Source organism: Chinchilla lanigera, unplaced genomic scaffold (genome assembly GCF_000276665.1).
Source record: "Chinchilla lanigera isolate Chin_1 unplaced genomic scaffold, ChiLan1.0 scaffold00021, whole genome shotgun sequence".
Classification (NCBI taxonomy): domain Eukaryota; kingdom Metazoa; phylum Chordata; class Mammalia; order Rodentia; family Chinchillidae; genus Chinchilla; species Chinchilla lanigera.
In genome coordinates this window covers 1,080,959-1,099,218 of record NW_004955422.1, presented here as the reverse complement: position 1 = coordinate 1,099,218, position 18,260 = coordinate 1,080,959, and the positions used below count along the sequence as shown (strand labels likewise).

At 44.0% G+C, this 18,260-nt stretch overlaps 1 protein-coding gene across 6 annotated transcripts in view; it reads left to right on the top strand.

Annotated features, from left to right (window-relative positions):
- LOC102029188 (chromosome unknown open reading frame, human C11orf49) overlaps positions 1 to 18,260 on the top strand; it is a 173,188-nt gene that overhangs the window by 79,910 nt on the left and 75,018 nt on the right. For all 6 annotated transcript variants that reach the window (XM_013513933.1, XM_005384001.2, XM_013513932.1 and 3 more), the window contains one exon: positions 10,513 to 10,643. In XM_013513933.1, coding sequence (XP_013369387.1) covers positions 10,513 to 10,643 — 131 coding nt within the window. The remainder of the gene's footprint in view (positions 1 to 10,512; positions 10,644 to 18,260) is intronic.

The following is an 18,260-nucleotide window of genomic DNA, read 5'->3' as shown; positions in this document are numbered from 1 at the left end:
TTTTTTGGTTTTTCTCCGGTACCGGGAACCGAACTCACGACCTTGCGCTTGCCAGGCAGACGCTTTGCCGCTGAGCTAAATTCCCAGCCCGTTTCATGTTTTTTTGAATCAGGGTCTCTCCACATAGGTCAGGCTGATCTCAGACTTGCTATGTAGTGCGGGCTGGCTTCAAACTCTCCATTCTCCTGCCTCAGCCTCCCAAGTGCTGGGATTACAAGTATGCATTACCACACCGGCTGTGATTTTTCTTTTTCCTTTTTTTTTGTTGCTGTCGCAGAAATTATGAATCCCAAATTGGTTCGCCTATCCCTAGACAGTGACTGAAAATTGATTAGTCCTGTTTAATTTTTTCCTAAATTTGGGATTTGGAGATTTTTTAGAAGCCAAAGATCTTGGCTACTCTACCTGTAATTGGGCCAGTGACGGTAACGAGAAGATGAGGAAGGTTCTGAGCACTTACCTGGTGTGAGGCAGGGCTCTATTTTCTATACCACTTGTTTCTCCATGGCAACAGGGAACCTCCAACTTGCAAACCCCAGGATGCAAGCTGGTTCCAAATGTTCTACAGTATCTCTTAAAACTATACCTTATCAGATTTCTCCTTGGATACAGGATCTTATTGTTCACTTTTTCCTGTGGTAGGTGTACTGTATGTTTGGACACCAGGATGGCAGATGACAGCACAGCAGAGAATTGCAAGTTTAGCAGTGCCATATTAAATTTCTGTGTAGAGACTACTTTGTAGCACTCCGTAAGAAAAAGCCAGTGGGAGGGCAGCTTCTGTTGAAGGATGTTGTCTAAATGACTTCAAGGTCCTCCACCATAGATCAAGCTGTCATGTCTTAGTGATTTCCGCCATCAGATTAGCATTGCCAAATTCTGTAGCAGATCAGTAGTGGCAAGAAAACATTTAAGAGCTTTAGGCTTCATTTGAATTTCATAAGGAAAGAACAAACCTAGGAATTATTAGTTGAGGAGTCCAACTTATGGCTCAAGAATATATCTTTACAGTTCGTTAGATTTTTGGAGAACAAAACTCCAATTTGCGAACTCATTAGTGGAAAATATGCCACAAAAGTTCTCTCCACCCCAATATAGGGTCTCTTTTCTTTCTTCTGCTTATAGAAGCAGCAAAAGGTTGATTTATGCTTCTTCCCAAGATGTTTTAGATCTTTGATTTTGTATCTTTGGAAGGCCAGTCCATATTGTCTGCTTGTCCTACCTTGGCTTGGCGCAGCCAGTTTGTTCTGAAGAGTTAGACAAGTTGTTGTCATGTTTTGCTTCTGTGTATGTCTGTTTAGGATTTCTTTAAAAAATAAAAAGCTCTTGCTGGACGTGGTGGCTCACGCCTGTAATCCCAGCACTCGGGAGGCTGAGGCAGGTGGATCACTGCGAGTTCGAGGCCAGCCTGGGCTACAAAGTGAGCTCAAGGCCGGCCTGAACTGCATAGTGAGACCCTGTCTCAAAAAGACAAAAAAAATTAAAAAATAAAAATAAAAGAAATAAAAAGCTCTTGTAAAACAGGTGAGGATAATTCCAATTCTAACAGAAGATTGTCCACTCTAACTGGCCCATGTTTAGGTGGGGAGGGGGAGGTAAGAGAAGAACCTACAAAGACTGAGCGGCTACAACCCAGCATTATGTAGGCAAAGGCTGATTGGTCATTTTCAGTTGAACTAAGAGCGAAGAGCACCTGGAGGACATGGAGTATTGCGAGGCCGTCGGCTTCTTGCCGCTTTGAGAAGCTCTGATATTTTAATTTGACTCCTTTGCCCTCTGCTCCATCTCCATGTGGACTGTGAAGAGCTGCTTCTATACATCCACTGTGGTTACCGTTGTATTTCATTATTTCCATGGTATCCTGGAGCTACTGGCCATTTCACTAAAGTAATTTAAATCAGTTCTGGCTTTTAGCTAGTGAGTATCCAGTTGCCTATGTAGAATTAACATTGTAAGCAAATTGTGAGAATTTACATTTTTAGTTATTCAGGAAAAAAAAACCACACCACTTATGGTATTATGTGTAACGGTCTATGTAAAAGTCTACTACCTGAACATGTTTACAAATATCTGGTTATAAAGTCATCCATTTTTAAACACAGTTCTTACTGTGTTTTCTTGCTATGTTATGGGTTGAGTATCCTTTAACTAAAATGCTTGGGACCAGAAGTATTTCAGATCTTGGAGTTTTTCAGGCCTTGGAATATTTCCATAGACTTTTTAGTTGAGCATCCCCAACCCACAAATCCAAAATCTGAAATGTTCCAAAAGTTTTAGATTTTAGAACAATTCATATTTCAGATTTTTAGATTACAAATGTACAACCTATACGGGAGAAAATTGCCCCAGCATTAATTAAATTTATGATAATAAAATGAGAGAAATTATTGAATTAAGTCTATATTCTTATTAACATCAACCTAAGATATATATATATTTTTGTTTGTTTGTTTGTTTGTTTGTTTTTGTTTTTCTCCGGTACCGGGAACTGAACTCACGACCTTGCACTTGCCAGGCAGGTGCTTTGCCGCTGAGCTAAATCCCCAGCCCCCAACCTAAGAGATATTTATACTTAGATCATTTTAATACATTAATTGTATACCACGTAAGATTTGTCTTAGTTGTTTTCTTGTTGCTGGGACAAGGTACCGGACACCCACCACTTGGTGGGGAACAGGTTTATTTGGGTTCATGGTTTTAAGATGTTTCAGTCCATTGTTGGCTGGCACCAGGGTGCAGACAGAGGAGGAAGGCGTGCCCTTCCAGGTCTGCCCCCAGCGAGTGCCTCTTCCGACCAGCCCCGCCTCCTGGCAGCCGGCCCTCCGGATCACCGCCTTCCAGAGTTCCCATTTCTGAGTGCTTGAGGCATGGGGGACAGTCTCATCCAGACTGTAACACTGACAAGTCTGGTTTTCTCGTAGCCAGAGGATCCAGAAAGATTTCCTACACTTCTCATCCACAACATAAAGAAACAACTGGATCCGTATTAATTGGACAAAAGAATATCTGCATTATGCTACCTTTGTGTAAGAGAGGAAAATAAAAATGTATGCCTATATCTGCTCATTCGAGGAAAAATGGGCATATAGGAAAAATAAGCTGGAAAGCACTGAGGTTCACTACTTAGCTGGTGTTCATGGGATGGAGTGAAAAAAATAAAAGCATAGTACAGGAAGGTAGCATCTGCAGATGCTTTTTAGTATAGCTCTTACTTTTGGAATTCTTTGATCAGTTCTTTCCTTTATGATAAAATAAGATGTTCCAGACTGATCTTGTTCCCCCTGCCCCATCCTGAAACCAGCCATTTCTCCAATCGTTACCTGTTGTGCTTTGTTAACGTTAATGTTTGGTTAACATTGACATTAACTTTAACATTAATGTGAGATTAATGTTTCTTATATACAAGTAGTAAATGTATTATAGTGAATAAGATTAGGAGGATATTAACATTGAATTCCAACATAAACAAAAGAAGCAAATTGTATTTCAAATGAAAAACAGAACCATCCTGATAGGACTCAGGGAGACTGACCCAAGAACTTTGAAACACACTATTTGGACTGCATATCCTCAGGCTAAACACAACTCTTCTTTTTTAAAGTATTAAACTCTAGTCAATAGGCTTCTTTTTCTCAGAATTGAGTTAGTTATTTCTCTACATTTTAGCACTGAGCAAATAAGTAAATACAGATAATAAGCAGATTTCTCATTATGGGCAAAAGAAAGTTTCAGATATGGAAAGGGGAATGGAGTTAACGTATCTTGTGGGCTAAATTCAATCAGTGTGAACCTATGGGTTTTAACGTGGATATGGTTGTAAATAGTGTGTGTATATATAAACCTTAATCTTTTCTTTCCTTTCTCTCTTTCTCTTTCCTTCATCCCTCTATCCCCTCCCTCCCTCCCTTCCTAACTCCTTCCTTCCTTCCTTCCTTCCTTCCTTCCTTCCTTCCTTCCTTCCTTCCTTCCTTCCTTCCCTCCTTTCTTCCTTCCTTCCTTCTTTCCTTCCTTCCTTCCTTCCTTAAGAGCCAAGATCTCATTATGTTGCCCAGGCTGGCCTTGAACCACTGGACTCAAGTGATTCTCCTGCCTCAGTCTCGCACTTAGCTGGGTCTAGAGACAGGCACCACTGATCCTGCCCATAGATCCCTCCTTAACCCTGCATTCTGAGAAAGCAGTAATGCACATGGATCAGTTAACACACAGCAACTTCCTAGACCTTGGTTTCTAAACATTGTTCTTTACCAGCAGCGCAGGTAACCCTTGGAGAAGCAGCTGCTTCCAGGATGGGGCAGGGAAGAACAGGATGAGTCTGGACATCTTATTCCACCATGAAGGGAAGAACCGATCAAAGTATTACATGGGCTTGTCAAGAGGACTAGAAGTGAGCTTGAAGGGTCTTCAGTAAGCAAACCTGGGTCATCTCAGCCCTACAGTAAGCTACGATAGTAAAGAATTATATAAAGTTGGAATAAAGTGAGAATCCATGAAGCCACCAGGTGTAAATAAATAAATAAACAAGAAGGAAATGCTCCTTTTATTGTAGAAATTCAACTTATAAATGGAAGGAAAATGATATAATTAGAAAAAAAAGATCCCCGTTTGGCAAAACCATTACATTGTTATTGCTTCTGGCAGAGATTATTGATAGATGCTGAATTAGCAAACAGAAGCTTAAGGCGTGACAGTATATTCCCACAGCCTCAAGCCGTCGCCCCACACGTACTTGCTGACTGCGAAGGGTGACTGCACAGCGGAAACCCAGCAGAGTCACCTTAACCAAATGAGCAGAATTAACATCACCACCAACTAATCCACAGCAAGGGCCTCTTGATGTGGGATAGGAACACATCATCGCCTTTGTGATAATCCTGCTCAGCGTGCATAACCTGAATCCGATCGTGAGAAATCACCAAACTCAACTTGAAGCACATTCTGCAAAGTAACCTGCACTTTCTTTTTTTTTTTTTTTTTGTTTTAAAGTCAAAGTTATGAAATACAAAGGCTCAGGAACTCCTTCAGATTAAGAGATTAGAGTCAAGGCAGCTGAGTGCAATGTGTGATCTTGGCTTCTCTCTTGTTGTAAAGGGGGCGTGAGTGGTGAATTCGGTAGGGTCTGTAGATTATAGTACTGTATCAATTTTAATTTACTGGCTTGTTCATTGCATTGTCGTTATATAAGCACATTCCTTAGTTTTAGGAGCTATACCATGTGGAAGCTAAATGCTCATCATGTCTACAACGAACTTTTAAGGAAGTCTAAAAATAATCGTTCTGTGTATATTACATGTATGTCTGTCTAGGGAGGGGAGGAAGGGAGGAAATTCATAACTGAGAACAAGTGTAATCTAGGTGAAGAGTATTTAAGACTTCTTTGTGATTACAACTTTTTGGTAAATTTGAAATCATGTCAAACTTTTTAAAAATTAAAATCTTCAAAAGAAAACCTCAGCAACTCAGAGAATGAAAGACTTTGCTCAGTGACATTGGAATATCGGTTTTGGAGAGAGCTAAGACAGGTGTGTGGGGCACTGCTGTACGGCCTTTCAAGTATCTTTAGGAACTTTTTTATTTTACAGGAAGGATTGCTGTCTACTAAAAAGCTCTTCAGTTTAGCTAAATACAACAAAACTGAGCATGAGCATGCGTTTCCACTTTGTAGGTAGAAGGTTCCTTTTAGATTCCTGTGATGACGCTGTGCAGGGTTTGTGACTTGGGCCTCTAATTCGTTCCAAACATATGATAACAATACATAAAATTTTCTAAAGAGAAAATTTAAGGACATATGTGTAAAACCCGTCTAAATTCCCCTGTGGACTAGGAACTAAACACAGCCGCAGGGGAGTGAGTGGGAGAGAAACTGTAGCCGCCAGTGCCCACATCAGGAGCAGCAGGCAGAGGTGACCAAGCGCTCGTTTATCAGGGACGGGGAGACCAGAACCATCGTCACAATGGACGCCAGCCTCACTACCATACCTCGTGGAGGGAGGCTCACACAGTTATGACTCCTGCCTGGGAAACAGCTTACAAAAGTCCCAGGGGTCCCTGAGGAAGTAGTGGTCCTGTCTGTTCAGGATTTCAGTGATCCTTGATCATATCCCAGTCGTATATGTAACAATATGGTGAAATTTGAGTACACATTGTGAGTCAAAGAACCAGCAATTGCTCACATTTCTTGATGAATGGCAAAACCATCCTTGTGTTGGATTTTTTTTGCAGGGGGGCTAAAAATATTGCTGAGCATGATGGCACATGCTTATAATCCCAGCTACTCAAGAGGCTGGGACAGGAGGATCACAAGTTGCAGGCTTGCCTGGGCTATCCATGAGACTCTGTCTCAAAATATTTTTTTTTAAAAAGGCAAGGGCGGGGTGCTGGGACTGTGGCTCAGAGATGGAGCACTCCCCTAATGTGCATGTGTGGGGCCCTGAGTTCAGTCCCCAGCATTGAAAATGTGAAAGAACTTTTGTGCAGCAAAGAATACTACCAAGAAGTGAAAAGACAACCTACAGAATAAGAAAAAATGATACGGAAATCATGTATCTGATAGGGAATTTATACCACGAATAAGTAAAGAACTCCCACAACTCAATAACAAAACAGACAGCCCAATTGAAAAATGGCCAAGGCTGGGGATGTAGCTTGGTTGTAAAGGGTTTGCCTAGCATGCGTAAGCCCTGGGTTTTGTCCTCAGTACTAGTTTTAAAAGGAAGAGGGAGAGTGGGAAGGCAGAAGAGGAAGAAGAGAAAGAAAAAGGACTTAAGACATTTTTCCAAATTTATAAATGGGCAATAAGCGCATGAAAAGATGCCGTTCAGTGTCAGTAGTCATTGGGGAAATGCAAAGCAGAATAGCGAGCTACCACTTCACAACTAGAGTGGCCAGGAAGGAAGGAGGGGGAGGGGGAGGGAGGAAAAGTAACACATGTTGGTGAGGATTTAGAGAAACAGGAACTGTCATGCACTCTGGTGAGAAGTAAAACAGTACAGCCACTCTGGAAAACAGCTTGGTGGTTTCTCAGAAGGTTAAACATAGAGCTGCCATATGACCCTAGGATAGAGGTATATATCCGAGAGAATTGAAAGCCAGTCTGGAGGAGACACTTATACACTGATGGTAGCAGCATTCTTCACAGTCGTCAGAGGGTAAGAGTAACCCAAATGGCCATCAGCAGGTGAAGGGATACACAAGGGTTCACACACAGCCGACGGAATATTATTCATCCTTGAGAAGAATCGTGATATATGCCGACATGTGTGGACCCTGTAGAGGTTATACTTAGTGAAATAAACCAGATACAGAAGGTAAAGATTGTATGATCCACTTAAACGGGGTACATACACTAGGCAGATCCACACAGACAGGAAGTAGAGTGGTGGTGAGCAGGTCTAGTGGGAAGCTGGAAGAGGATATTACTGTTTAATGAATATGTAGTTTTTATTGGAGGTGAAAGTTATGAAAGTTTTAGGAATAATGGTGATGGTTGCACAGCATTGTGAATATACTTAATGCCATTAAATTGCACTCTTAGAAGTAACTAAAATGATAAAAATTATATTTTAGCATATTAATTTTTTTTTTTTTTTTTTTTTCTGAAATGAGAGTGTAGCTTAATGGTAGGGTGCTTGCCTAACATGTGAAGCCCTGGGTTTAACCCTCAACACCAGGGAAAAAAAGTTTTTTGGTTTAAAAAAAATTAGAGGTTAAATTTTTAAAAAAATAATGTGAACAATGTGTATATGTTACCTGAAGTGAATTTTGGTCCTTGTTTTAGGGAATAATAATGAGTAATTTTAAACATTTTGCAAAAATGTATAGATAAGAACCACGTGAGGTGACACACGCCTGTAGTCCCAGCACTCCGGGAGGCTGAGGCAGGAGGATCACAAGTTTGAGCCCAGCCTGGGCAACTTAGCAAGACCCTGTCTCAAAATAAAAAATAAAAAGAACTAGGCATATAGTTTAGTGCACAGGCCCTAGGTTCAGTGCCTAGTACTCAAAATAAAAAAGTATGGATAAATACGTTAAATATTTAAGAGGAATTTTAAAAGATTGCAGATTTTGTCTACAGCTTCTATACTAACAGGAGGTACAAAAGAATTCTTTTAAACTTTGCTAGTACAATACAAAGCAGGAAAAGCAGGAAAAAGGCAGAGAAAAACAGTTCACCGGAAAGATAAAATAAGATGTCAGAAGTCAATTAAATACAGTAAAAAGTCACTTACTACTGCACAGAGACTAAGGTTAAGTAGTGAAACAAAGTGATCCGGATAAGTTAAAATTGAAAGCATAGAAGTAGATGTGCCAGGAAAATACTAATCAAAATAAAGCGAATACTGCAATATTATAATGTAGACATCAGACTAAAGACTGGAAGACATAAGACATAAACTTCTAGTGTGTCCAGCATGAACAACTGCAAAGATTCATTCTGCCTGGTATTACCTATTTTTTCTTATCTTTCCGAGTAAACTAGCACAAGTATTTATGCCGTGTCTGTGTGTCGGGTAACACAGCAGAGACAGAGATGAGTGTGACCTACTTACTCCGTGCAGCGTGCCGTCTGGGAGGAGAAAGAGGCCCAAGAACTTTAAAGCAAGAAAGCGCGTTGTGTCTCAGAGTACAAGTGAGAGGAGGTGGGCATGAGGGAGAGAACCAGGGAAAAAACTGCAAAACAAGGCACTGAGATTTTTTTTAAAAGAAAAAAAAAAAACCAATGATACACAATTTCAAAACAAGATGACAGGATATTAACAATGGTTAGCATACTGCATATTGTTATCTTCAAAGTAGTTGCTCAGATTACGAGGTATAGGAATGCAAAATTAATCAAGCAGTATAAGCACAAACCGTTCCTTTCAGTGAACTAATAGAAATTAGTAGTGTAATTATCTTAGCCATCTTGTGTAGATAGTAAAATCTACACGAAGGGTGTGATTTTGCTGTTAGGCGCTCCTTCACAGGAGGCTCCTCGAAGCCTTCACAGCTTAGGCTCCTTCACGCCGGCCTTTCCTTAGGGAAGGCAGCACGCTGGGGGCTGCTGCTTTGCGGGCTGGCTTCGTAAGTTCAGGCTACAGTGCTTTCCTGTCAGCCTTCGTGAGCTGTGGAGGGGCCTGCCCCATTTACCTGGAACGGCTCATTTGCTGTATTTTCCATTTGCCTTGCGTAAAACAGCAACGCCAGCCACTGCCGCACTGTGTAACCCGCAAGGGGAGTTAATGCTTTCATGGCTTTGGGGAATCTTCTCTTCTGTCGTAATCTTTCGCCAGACATTGTTCGCTTACTTCTTCGTAGCGCCTTATAGGTAGATTTTTATGCTAGTTTTCCATGAGAAAGGAAGGGTAGATAACTGGAATTTTTGTTACAGCACTGTTAATATTAAAGAGGCTGATTTTATCCTGAGGAGGAGGCTGATTTTATCCCAAGTGATATAAGCCGGTGGTTACAGACCGTACACGCTTGTCCCTGAAGGTGGTGTAGGAGAGGGGAGTGGAATGCTTGGCTTCTAAAATCTGTTCCTTTTCAGTTCAGAGATTCTGACCCACCTCGCGGGCGCGCGCGCGCACACACACACACACACACACACACACACACTGCCTTTCAATGATAACAAATGCAAGCAGGCATTTGGAATTACCAGGTCCCCGCCAAGCCTTGCCACCTTCAGTATAAGGCCTGCTCCACAACCATTAACATGTTTTCCACTCATGATTTGCTTGTCAGGGTAGTCAGGAGTTTTCTGGAGCGCAGTCTGCCGCGGAAGGGATGGTTACTGGATAATTGCCTATTCTTCTGTGGAATTTCCATTTTTAGACTACACCAGGCTCCTGGGCCCTTCTTTCTTTGGCAGGAGAACCCAAAGGCCAGGGAGTGTGTTTTCTCCCTTCCCTGGCTGGTTTAAACAATGACTCACTTGGCCCCTGAGGCTTTGCTTTGCACTCTCACCTAGGGGCGACCTTCTGCCCTCCTTCCTATTTGCCCTTGGTGGCCCTTGGTGGCCCTTGGTGGGCCTTTCATCCAGGACTTGACCCTGGGTTATGTCAGGGAGGTGTGCAGAGCCAGCCCCGTGCCAGGCACAGTGCAGTTGTGTCCCCGTAAGCCATGGCACGCTATGGCAGCCAGTATAGGGTTGGGGACAGAGAGAAAGAATCTCTACTGGGAACAATATAGGGAGACGTGTTCTCCAAACACATAGAGTGCCAGTGTCACCCAGGTAAAGGCTGAAAGAGCGCCCCCTTTTTGAGGTGCTCTGGTGACCAAGCGGCTTCCGTAGGGTGTACATGTTGGGATGAAAGCACTCAGAGGAGCTGGACTCCCTGAGTTTCAGAGGGATGGGGCTGCATGCAGAGACCTCCCTGTGGGAGGACGCAGTCTCATCTATAGTTCAAAGTTTTGTTGGGGAGAAAAAGCCCCCTCCTTTTTGGCAGCGGTTCTGTTGGTCTTGAATTTTTATTCTGATTCCAGTCTCCTAAATTCCAACTAAGGATAGTCTCTTAACTTTTCTCTTTGCAGTTTTAACAGTGTATGCCAGGGAACTCACATTCTCTTTCGGGAATTCAGCTTCATCCAAGCCACACCCCACAACAGGGCGTCATTTCTGCGGGCCTTCTGGAGATGCTTCCGAACCGTGGGCAAAAATGGGGGTAAGTCTTCCCAATTCCTTGGTCCTTGTTGTTTTATCCCTCCCCGCTCCTTTCCTTCTTCCTTCCTTTCTGATTTCCTTATGTTTCTATTAATACTGTTTGAATGCGTGCTGTTCAAGGCTTTAGGAATACCTTACTTTGCAGGAAGTATCTTGTGTCAGAAATACTGTACTGTAACCACCAGTACTACCATTGCTAAGGATACCTGTTAGGAACCAGACACAGATCTGAGCACTTTAAGTGTAATACTTCATCGCATCCTCACCACTGTTCCCATGGTCCATATTATAATCCCCATCTCATAACTAATGAAACCACGGCTCAGAGAGGCTAACTAATTTCTAACTTGGAAGGTTATAAAGTGCTGAGCCTGGATTAGAACTCTGGTAGTCTGGCTCCGGAGCTCTTTTTCTTGGCAAATCCTTAATTACTGTGCAGTAAATATAAGGAATAACGTATTTACAGGTAGACCACATTCTATTGCGGTCTCCTTTGCATACTTGTGGTATTTACAAATTCAAGATTTGTGGCAACTTCTCAGCAAGCAAGTATATTGGCATCATTTTTTCCAACAGCATGCGTTCACTTCATACTTCTGGGTCATCTTTGGGAGACTGCAAATACTTTAGACTTTTTCCTTATGCTTTCTGTGGTGATCTCTGATGTTACTACTGCAGTTGTGGTGCCATGAACCCTGCCTATATAAGACAGGGAGCTTCGTGGATAAACGTGTGTGCTGTGACTGCTCCGCAAACTGGCCATTTCCCCTCTGCCCTCCTCTCTTTGGGCTCCCTATTCCTGAGATGGAGTAGTGCTGAAATTAGGCCCGTTAGTAACACCACAGTGTCCTCTAGGTATTCAAGTAAAAGAAAGAGCTGCCTGCCTGTCACTTGAAATCAAAACCTGGAAATGACTGTGGAGTGAGGCAGGCCTGCCAAGCCCTGAGATGGCCTGAAAGTGAGGCCTCTCCCTCCAAGCAACCAACTGTGACTGCAAAGGGAAAGTTCTTGAAAGAAATTGCAAGTGCTGCTCCAGTGAGAGAGCAAAACAGCCTGTTGCTAACATGGAGAAAGTTAGTGGTTGAAAGGATCAAACCAGCCACAGTATTTCTTTAAGCCAACCCCAATGGAGGGCAAGGCCCCAGCTCTGTTCAGCTCTGTAAAGGCTGAGAGAAACTGCGGAAGCAAAGTCTGAAGCTGACAGAGGTTGGCTTCTGAGACTGAAGGGAAGAAGCTGTCTCTGTAATGCAAAAGTGCAAGGTGAAGCAGCAGGCGTTGATGCCAAAACTCCAGCAAGTTACTCAGGTCTAGCTGAGCTAACGGAAGGTGGCTGCCCTCAGCCACATTCTCACTGTGGACAGAACAGCCTTGCACTGGCAGAAGACGCCTCTAGACCTCTGCGGCTGGACAGGAGATGGCTGTGCCGGGCTTCATTGCCCACCTAGGAGGACAGCCCGCCTCTCTCCCGAGGGTCGATGCAGAGAAAGATGCGAGCGGCTCATGCACCGTTCTCCCCCAAGCCACCCTGCCTCCACTCTGCCTGAGCTCTCCCAGTGCATCACGCAAGCCTGGAGGACAGCAGCCTGTCTGCAGCAGGGCTTGCACACAGGTTAAGCCACTGCTGAGGCCGCCGGCTCGGGGAAGAGACTCCTGTCACGTACTATAGCTCGTTCACAAGGCACGTGGTCACTCCAGACTCTGGTGGAGATGTAACACCTACCAACACAACGTCCACACTGCAGCACATGGGGCAAGGAGTAATTTCAACTTTCAGATCTCATTACTTAAGCAATACTTTCATGAGGCTGTAACCACCACACATAGTGACTTGTTCCTCTGATGCATCTGGGAAAACTAAATTGAAAACCTTCTGGGAAGGATTCGCCATTCTAGATGCCATTAAGAGCATCCATGATTCATGGGAGAAAGTGAAAATATCAACATCAACTGGAGTTTGGAAGCAGCGGGCTCCTTTCCTCTAGATGACCTAGGGACTCCCGACTTGGGTGCAGGAGCTAACTGCAGACGTGGTGGGGAAGCAAGGGAACTGGCGGTAAGACGTGGAGCCTGGTGACTGAACGGACAGGGTCTCACGACACAGCTGTAACAGACAAGGACTTGCTTCTGATAGATGAGCCAAGAAAACATTTCTTGACATGGATCCACTCTGCTAAAGATGATATGAACGTCGTCATTATTGAAATAACAACACAGAATTTAGAATATTACACAAACTCAGTTGATAATGCACCAGCAAGATTTGAGAGAATTGACTCTAATTTTGAAAGTTTTACTGTGAGTAAGATACTATCAAAGAGCATTACCACATGAGCTGGCAATGGTGGCGCACGCCTGTAATCCCAGCACTTTGGGAGACTGAGGCAGGAAGAGCCCAAGTCTGAGCCAAGCATGGGTATCTGGGACTTAGTGACTTAGGGAGACACGGTCTCAGAAATAAAAAGGGCTGGATATGTGGCTCAGTGCAAAGGCCCTGGGTTCCATCCGAATACCGCCAGTATATACAGTACATGAGGCTCCCTGCAGACTTAGATGAGTATTACCATTTTTAATGATAAAATATTTTTACTTTAAGCTGTACACACTGTTTTTTAGATATAGTACATACTTAATTAATAGACTGCTTTACAGTGTACACATAACCTAGATGCACTGGAAAACCGAAAAGTGCCTCGCTGTGTTGGGAGAAGTGATTTCACTTTGTTTATTTATTTTTTGTCTTTTTGAGACAGGGTCTCTCTATGCAGTTCAGGCTGGCCTTGAGCTCACTTTGTAGCCCAGGCCGGTCTCAAACTCGCAATGATCCTCCTGCCTCAGCCTCCCCAGTGCTGGGATTACAGGCATGCACCACCACGCCCGGCCAATTTCACTTTATTGAAGATGCTGTGGGAGTGAACATGCAGCATGTGACGGAGCTGTACAGAGAAGGGAACTCCTGCATGGGCATGGGCTGAGATCCTGGTATTGGAGAAGGGAGAGAGAAGCAGACAGAGAAGGTTCCGAGACCTGGCTGTTTGATGCAAGCTGGAAAGAAAGAGTAGGAGTTATCCTGATGGGCAAAGGAGAGATGGCGTTCTCAGTAAAACAGGCACAGAAGGATAAGAGAACATGAAACATTTAGTGAACTGTTGTAGTCAGGGTTTCCAAGGAAAAAGATTTAATACAGGACAATAATATATGGGATTATTTATAATATTCACCCAAAATGTCAAAAGCATAAGAGCTCAAGCAATCTGTCCACGCACTAGAGACCCCAAGAATCCAGCTGAGGGCCTGGATCCCACGGCAGTGTCCTGCACGTGTCCAGCTGGAGGCCTAGAGCCCAGGACAATGTCTCATGCAAGTCTGTACCAAGGACCTGCGCCAGGAAGACCCAAAGGTCAGTGGTGGAAGCTGGAAAGTCTGTGCCAGTGGGCTGGGGGATCTGCACTGGAGCCGGGAAGCAATGCTGAAGGTAAGGACCAGAGCTCCCCTGAAGAGAACCGCAGCCATCCTCTGTGACAGTGTGAACCCGAGCTCCTCTGACAATGAAAACAGCTGAGTTCACATCAGAAAAACCAGCATGACAAGCTTCTCCAGGAGAATCAACAGCACACCATCTTCCCCTCCAGCTCTGCTTCTATGGTGTGGGCCACATTCCTCAGGTGGGCCCTCCACGCCCAGCACCCGCAGATTCAGTTCAGCCGGGCGTTACAAGGTGACCATTAGTTAATCCACCACCGGAACTGAGCTCAGACTGACGAGAGCAGTGAAGGAGTCGGGAAAGACGAGCCTGTAGAGGGCTGAGAGGCATGTTCAGAAAAACCCTTCTTTGCCGTGGAGAAGAAGCTGGCTCATCCTGTGGGTGTGGCTTTAAGGCTTGCTGGTGGAGGTGGCAGGGGCTCTCCCGGGTCCTGAGGTTGTTCTCAAGGCCGAGTGGAGCATGGCTGTGGCCAGAGGCAGGGCACACAGGAGTTTGTGGATGTGAAGGGGAGGACGAGAGCCTGAGTCCAGGCGTATCCATGGAGACAGGAAGGATGCTTTTAGGGTGGACCCTGCGGGACTTGGGGACGGGAGTGGAAGGGAACGTGAGCTAACAGCCCAGTGAGAATCTCCAGGTTTCTGGCTTGGGCGGCTGGATAGGAATATTGGAGGGGTGAGAGATTTGTTGGGGAAAATGCGTTATATTTTTAAAAATTATGATAAAGTGTAAGCATACATTTTATCACTTGAACCAGTTTAAGCGCACAGTTTTGCAGCATTACCTACATTCATGTTCTGCAGTCATCGCCACCATCACCACCATCCATCCCCAGAGCCTTTTCAGAACTGATCGTGTGTACCCGTGGAACACGAACCCCTGTGCCCCTCCCCTCCAACTCCTGGCAGCCATCCTTCTGCTGCTGCCTCTATGAATCTGGCTGCTCTGGCACCTCATACGAGTGGCTCATACAGTATCTGTCTTTTTGTGAATTACTTACTTCACTTTGCCTGGGGCCCTCACAGTACACCCATGTCTGAAATATGTGTTGGGAATTCCTTCCTCTTTAAGGCTGAATACTGTTTCACTGATCATGGATGGCACATTTTCTACTCACTTTCTATGGATGGATACTCAGTTGCTTCTACTCTTGTGAACAAAGCCATATATTGTTTTTGAAAAGTTGGTAGCCAAGCATGCTGGCCCACACCTGTAATCCCATCACTCAGGAGGCTGAGGCAGGAGGATGGTCAGGAGTTTAAAGCCAGCCTGGGCTACATAGTGAGTTTAAGGCCAGTCTTCACTATAAAGCGAGACCTTGTCTCAAAAAAAAAGTTGGTAGTTCTTTAGGACTTACTGTAATGGTGGATACATTGTGTCAGTTTGAGAAATTTAGAAGTTTAACTAAGTAACTCAGCAGGGGGCCAGCGTCCTCACTTTGTAAACATCTTCATCCTGTGCAAGAGGAAGGCAGGGAGACAGTGTGAGTGCTCCACCCACCCAGGGCAGGTGGCCTGCACACAATATAAGGGAGGAAGAGAGGCTGGCACTCCCCGTTTTTGCTCTTGCTGCTTTTGCTCTCTTCTCCTGCCTTGAACTGTTGCCCTGTGCCTTGCCACCCTGCCTTGGAGCCCGCCGAGTGCGGACTGAAACCTCCGCAAACTGTGAGCTAAATAAACCTCTCCTCCCTTAACTTGGAGGGCCTGGTATTTTGTCTGAGCAGTGAGAGAAAAGTCACCAAGACACTTACACTAAAAGCTATTGAGCAGCAGGAAATGCAGGTCAGTTGTAGAAATACAGGGTTAGGGAGACAATGAATTTTACTAGAGCTCCCAGGGGCCTCCTCTGCAGTAGGTTCTACATCGAGAATATCAAAATAGATGAAATGGCTTCAATCTTTCACTAAAATCTTATTGTACATCTGTCCTCAGTTCTTATTCTCATCTTCATATGACGTGTTTTACCAAATAAGTATTGAATACCTTTAAGACAGTATCTGTAGTGATCTTAAGTGAGAGAAGGGCAAGGCCTAAACTATCTCCTCTTCATTTAACAAGTGTTTCTGGGAGATTTGCTGAGTGCTTGTTGCAATGTTGGCCGAGCAGGCAGATCCTGTGCTCTGCTTGCTTTCTTTGCATTTCCAAGGCCCCGCCCTGCGCTACCCAGTGCTGTCCTACTTTATATGTAAGCCGGACATGGTGGCACATGCCTGTAATCGCAGCACTCCGGAGGCTGAGGCAGGCGGATTGCCAAGAATTCAAGGCCAGCCTGGGCTCCATAGTGAATTCAAGGCCAGCCAGCACTACAAAGCAAGACTCTGTCTCAAAACAAAACAAACAAATAACCTACTTTATATGTAGTCACTGAGACTGTCTTCAAAAACTCTTACCCAGTATCTCATTAGATCACTTCAGCCATCCTAACAAATGTATAATGAGATTCACAGTGGGTGAGTGGCAAAGCTACAAATAGAACCTGATTTAGTAGTGTGCTGTTTCTACTTTAATCACTGCTTTGAGGGCAAGAAGGAGGATTGAGTGAGACAGGATCTCGCTGTGTAGCTCAGGCTGGGCTTAAACTCACTATGTGGCCCAGGCAGGCCTCAAACTCATGGTGATCCTCCTGCCTCAGCCTCCAAAGCGCTGGGATTACAGGAGTGAATCACCACACCCAGCTCTAATCACTGCTTTTTTTGACATGAACTAGCTCGGAAAATCAGTCCCATTGGTCTCTACGTCAGCACCCATGCTCGGTGTGTGAGCCGGCGAAGTGTGTCCTATCTCGTCCGAATCTCTTTCCCTGGCCTTTCCAGTTACACTGAAGAATGGTGTATTCAACTAGAGCAGATTTTTGTGATATACAGAATACAGAGATAACTGTAGAAAACTGGGTTCAGATAGCCTGAATTCTTTTCCTCATCTAGAAGTGGGGCCTCTTCCAGGATTTATTCACTATCACAAGGGATTCATATAGCATTTGAACTCTCAGCAGATGTGGGTTTCTTTATCTTGCTCATAGCAGCTGCCTGTGATCCATCCAGCTGCTGGAAGCGGCTCCAAGTTCTCCTGATTGTCCGGTGCCATAATCGAGACCTAGATTTTATCCTGGATACACATTATTACACTTCTTAATCATACACCGCCTCTGGTTTCTGAAAGACCAAAAGCAACATTTGTGTCCAGGTGATACTAAAACCTTTGGTTAAGTATTTTAATGTATTCTGAGTTTTTTCCAGGAAACTTTGGAACACTTTACAGTCCCAGAATGTGTCGGTTCCCAGCTTTACTCCAACATGCGCAAACCCTCTTGGAGACAATGTTTGAAAGGAAAAGATTTATTAAGCCCATTTTTTCCCCAATTAGAATGACAAGTACCTACTCGGCAGAGCTGCTACTTACTGTTCTTCTACAGATAATTTCCTTAGAACACCGTGTGCGTACTTAGCATTATCAGGAGGAAACAAACTCTTCTGGGAGGCAGCAGGAGAACAGAGTTCCAGCAAAACATATCTAAAAATGAAGCCACCTGTAGAAAAGTAAGAATCCAGTCCCGTCTGGAAAGAAACAGTTTATTCCAGTTTTTAGCGAGTAAGGGAAGCAATGTTATTTCTGTGTGCCTGAGTACTGAATGATGCTAATTTTCCTATGTCTGAATTTCAGATAATCTGAACATGTTAGGGAACCTCTTGCTATCTAGGCAACTTTAGACGTTAGGAGGGAAAACATCTATTCAAATGTAAAAGGCCTTTAAAATTCAACTTCATGGTATGGCATGTCTTTCTGTATTGAAAGATCAATCTGAATTTTCCAAGTCTGGCAAAGATTGAAGTTCCTTTGAAGTAAATCTTTACTGTTTAGGAATGTCAGCTCAAAAGAGCTTTTTGTCCACAATTTATTTTCAATTAGAATTTAATGTTTGGCTTTGTGCGATTACACACATTTTTTTTTTGAATTAGTAAAATAATGGCAGGTACTTCCCATTCTACCTCTGAAGAAACGTTGTCTTTGTGGCTCAAACAACAATTAGCCAGAACATCTGCAACAGCTGTTTTCAGACAGTGCCGGCCACAGGAACTGAGAGACAGTTTTTAAGCAACTGTCTAAGGAGGGAGATTGACGGGAAGCACGGCAGCATTTTGTT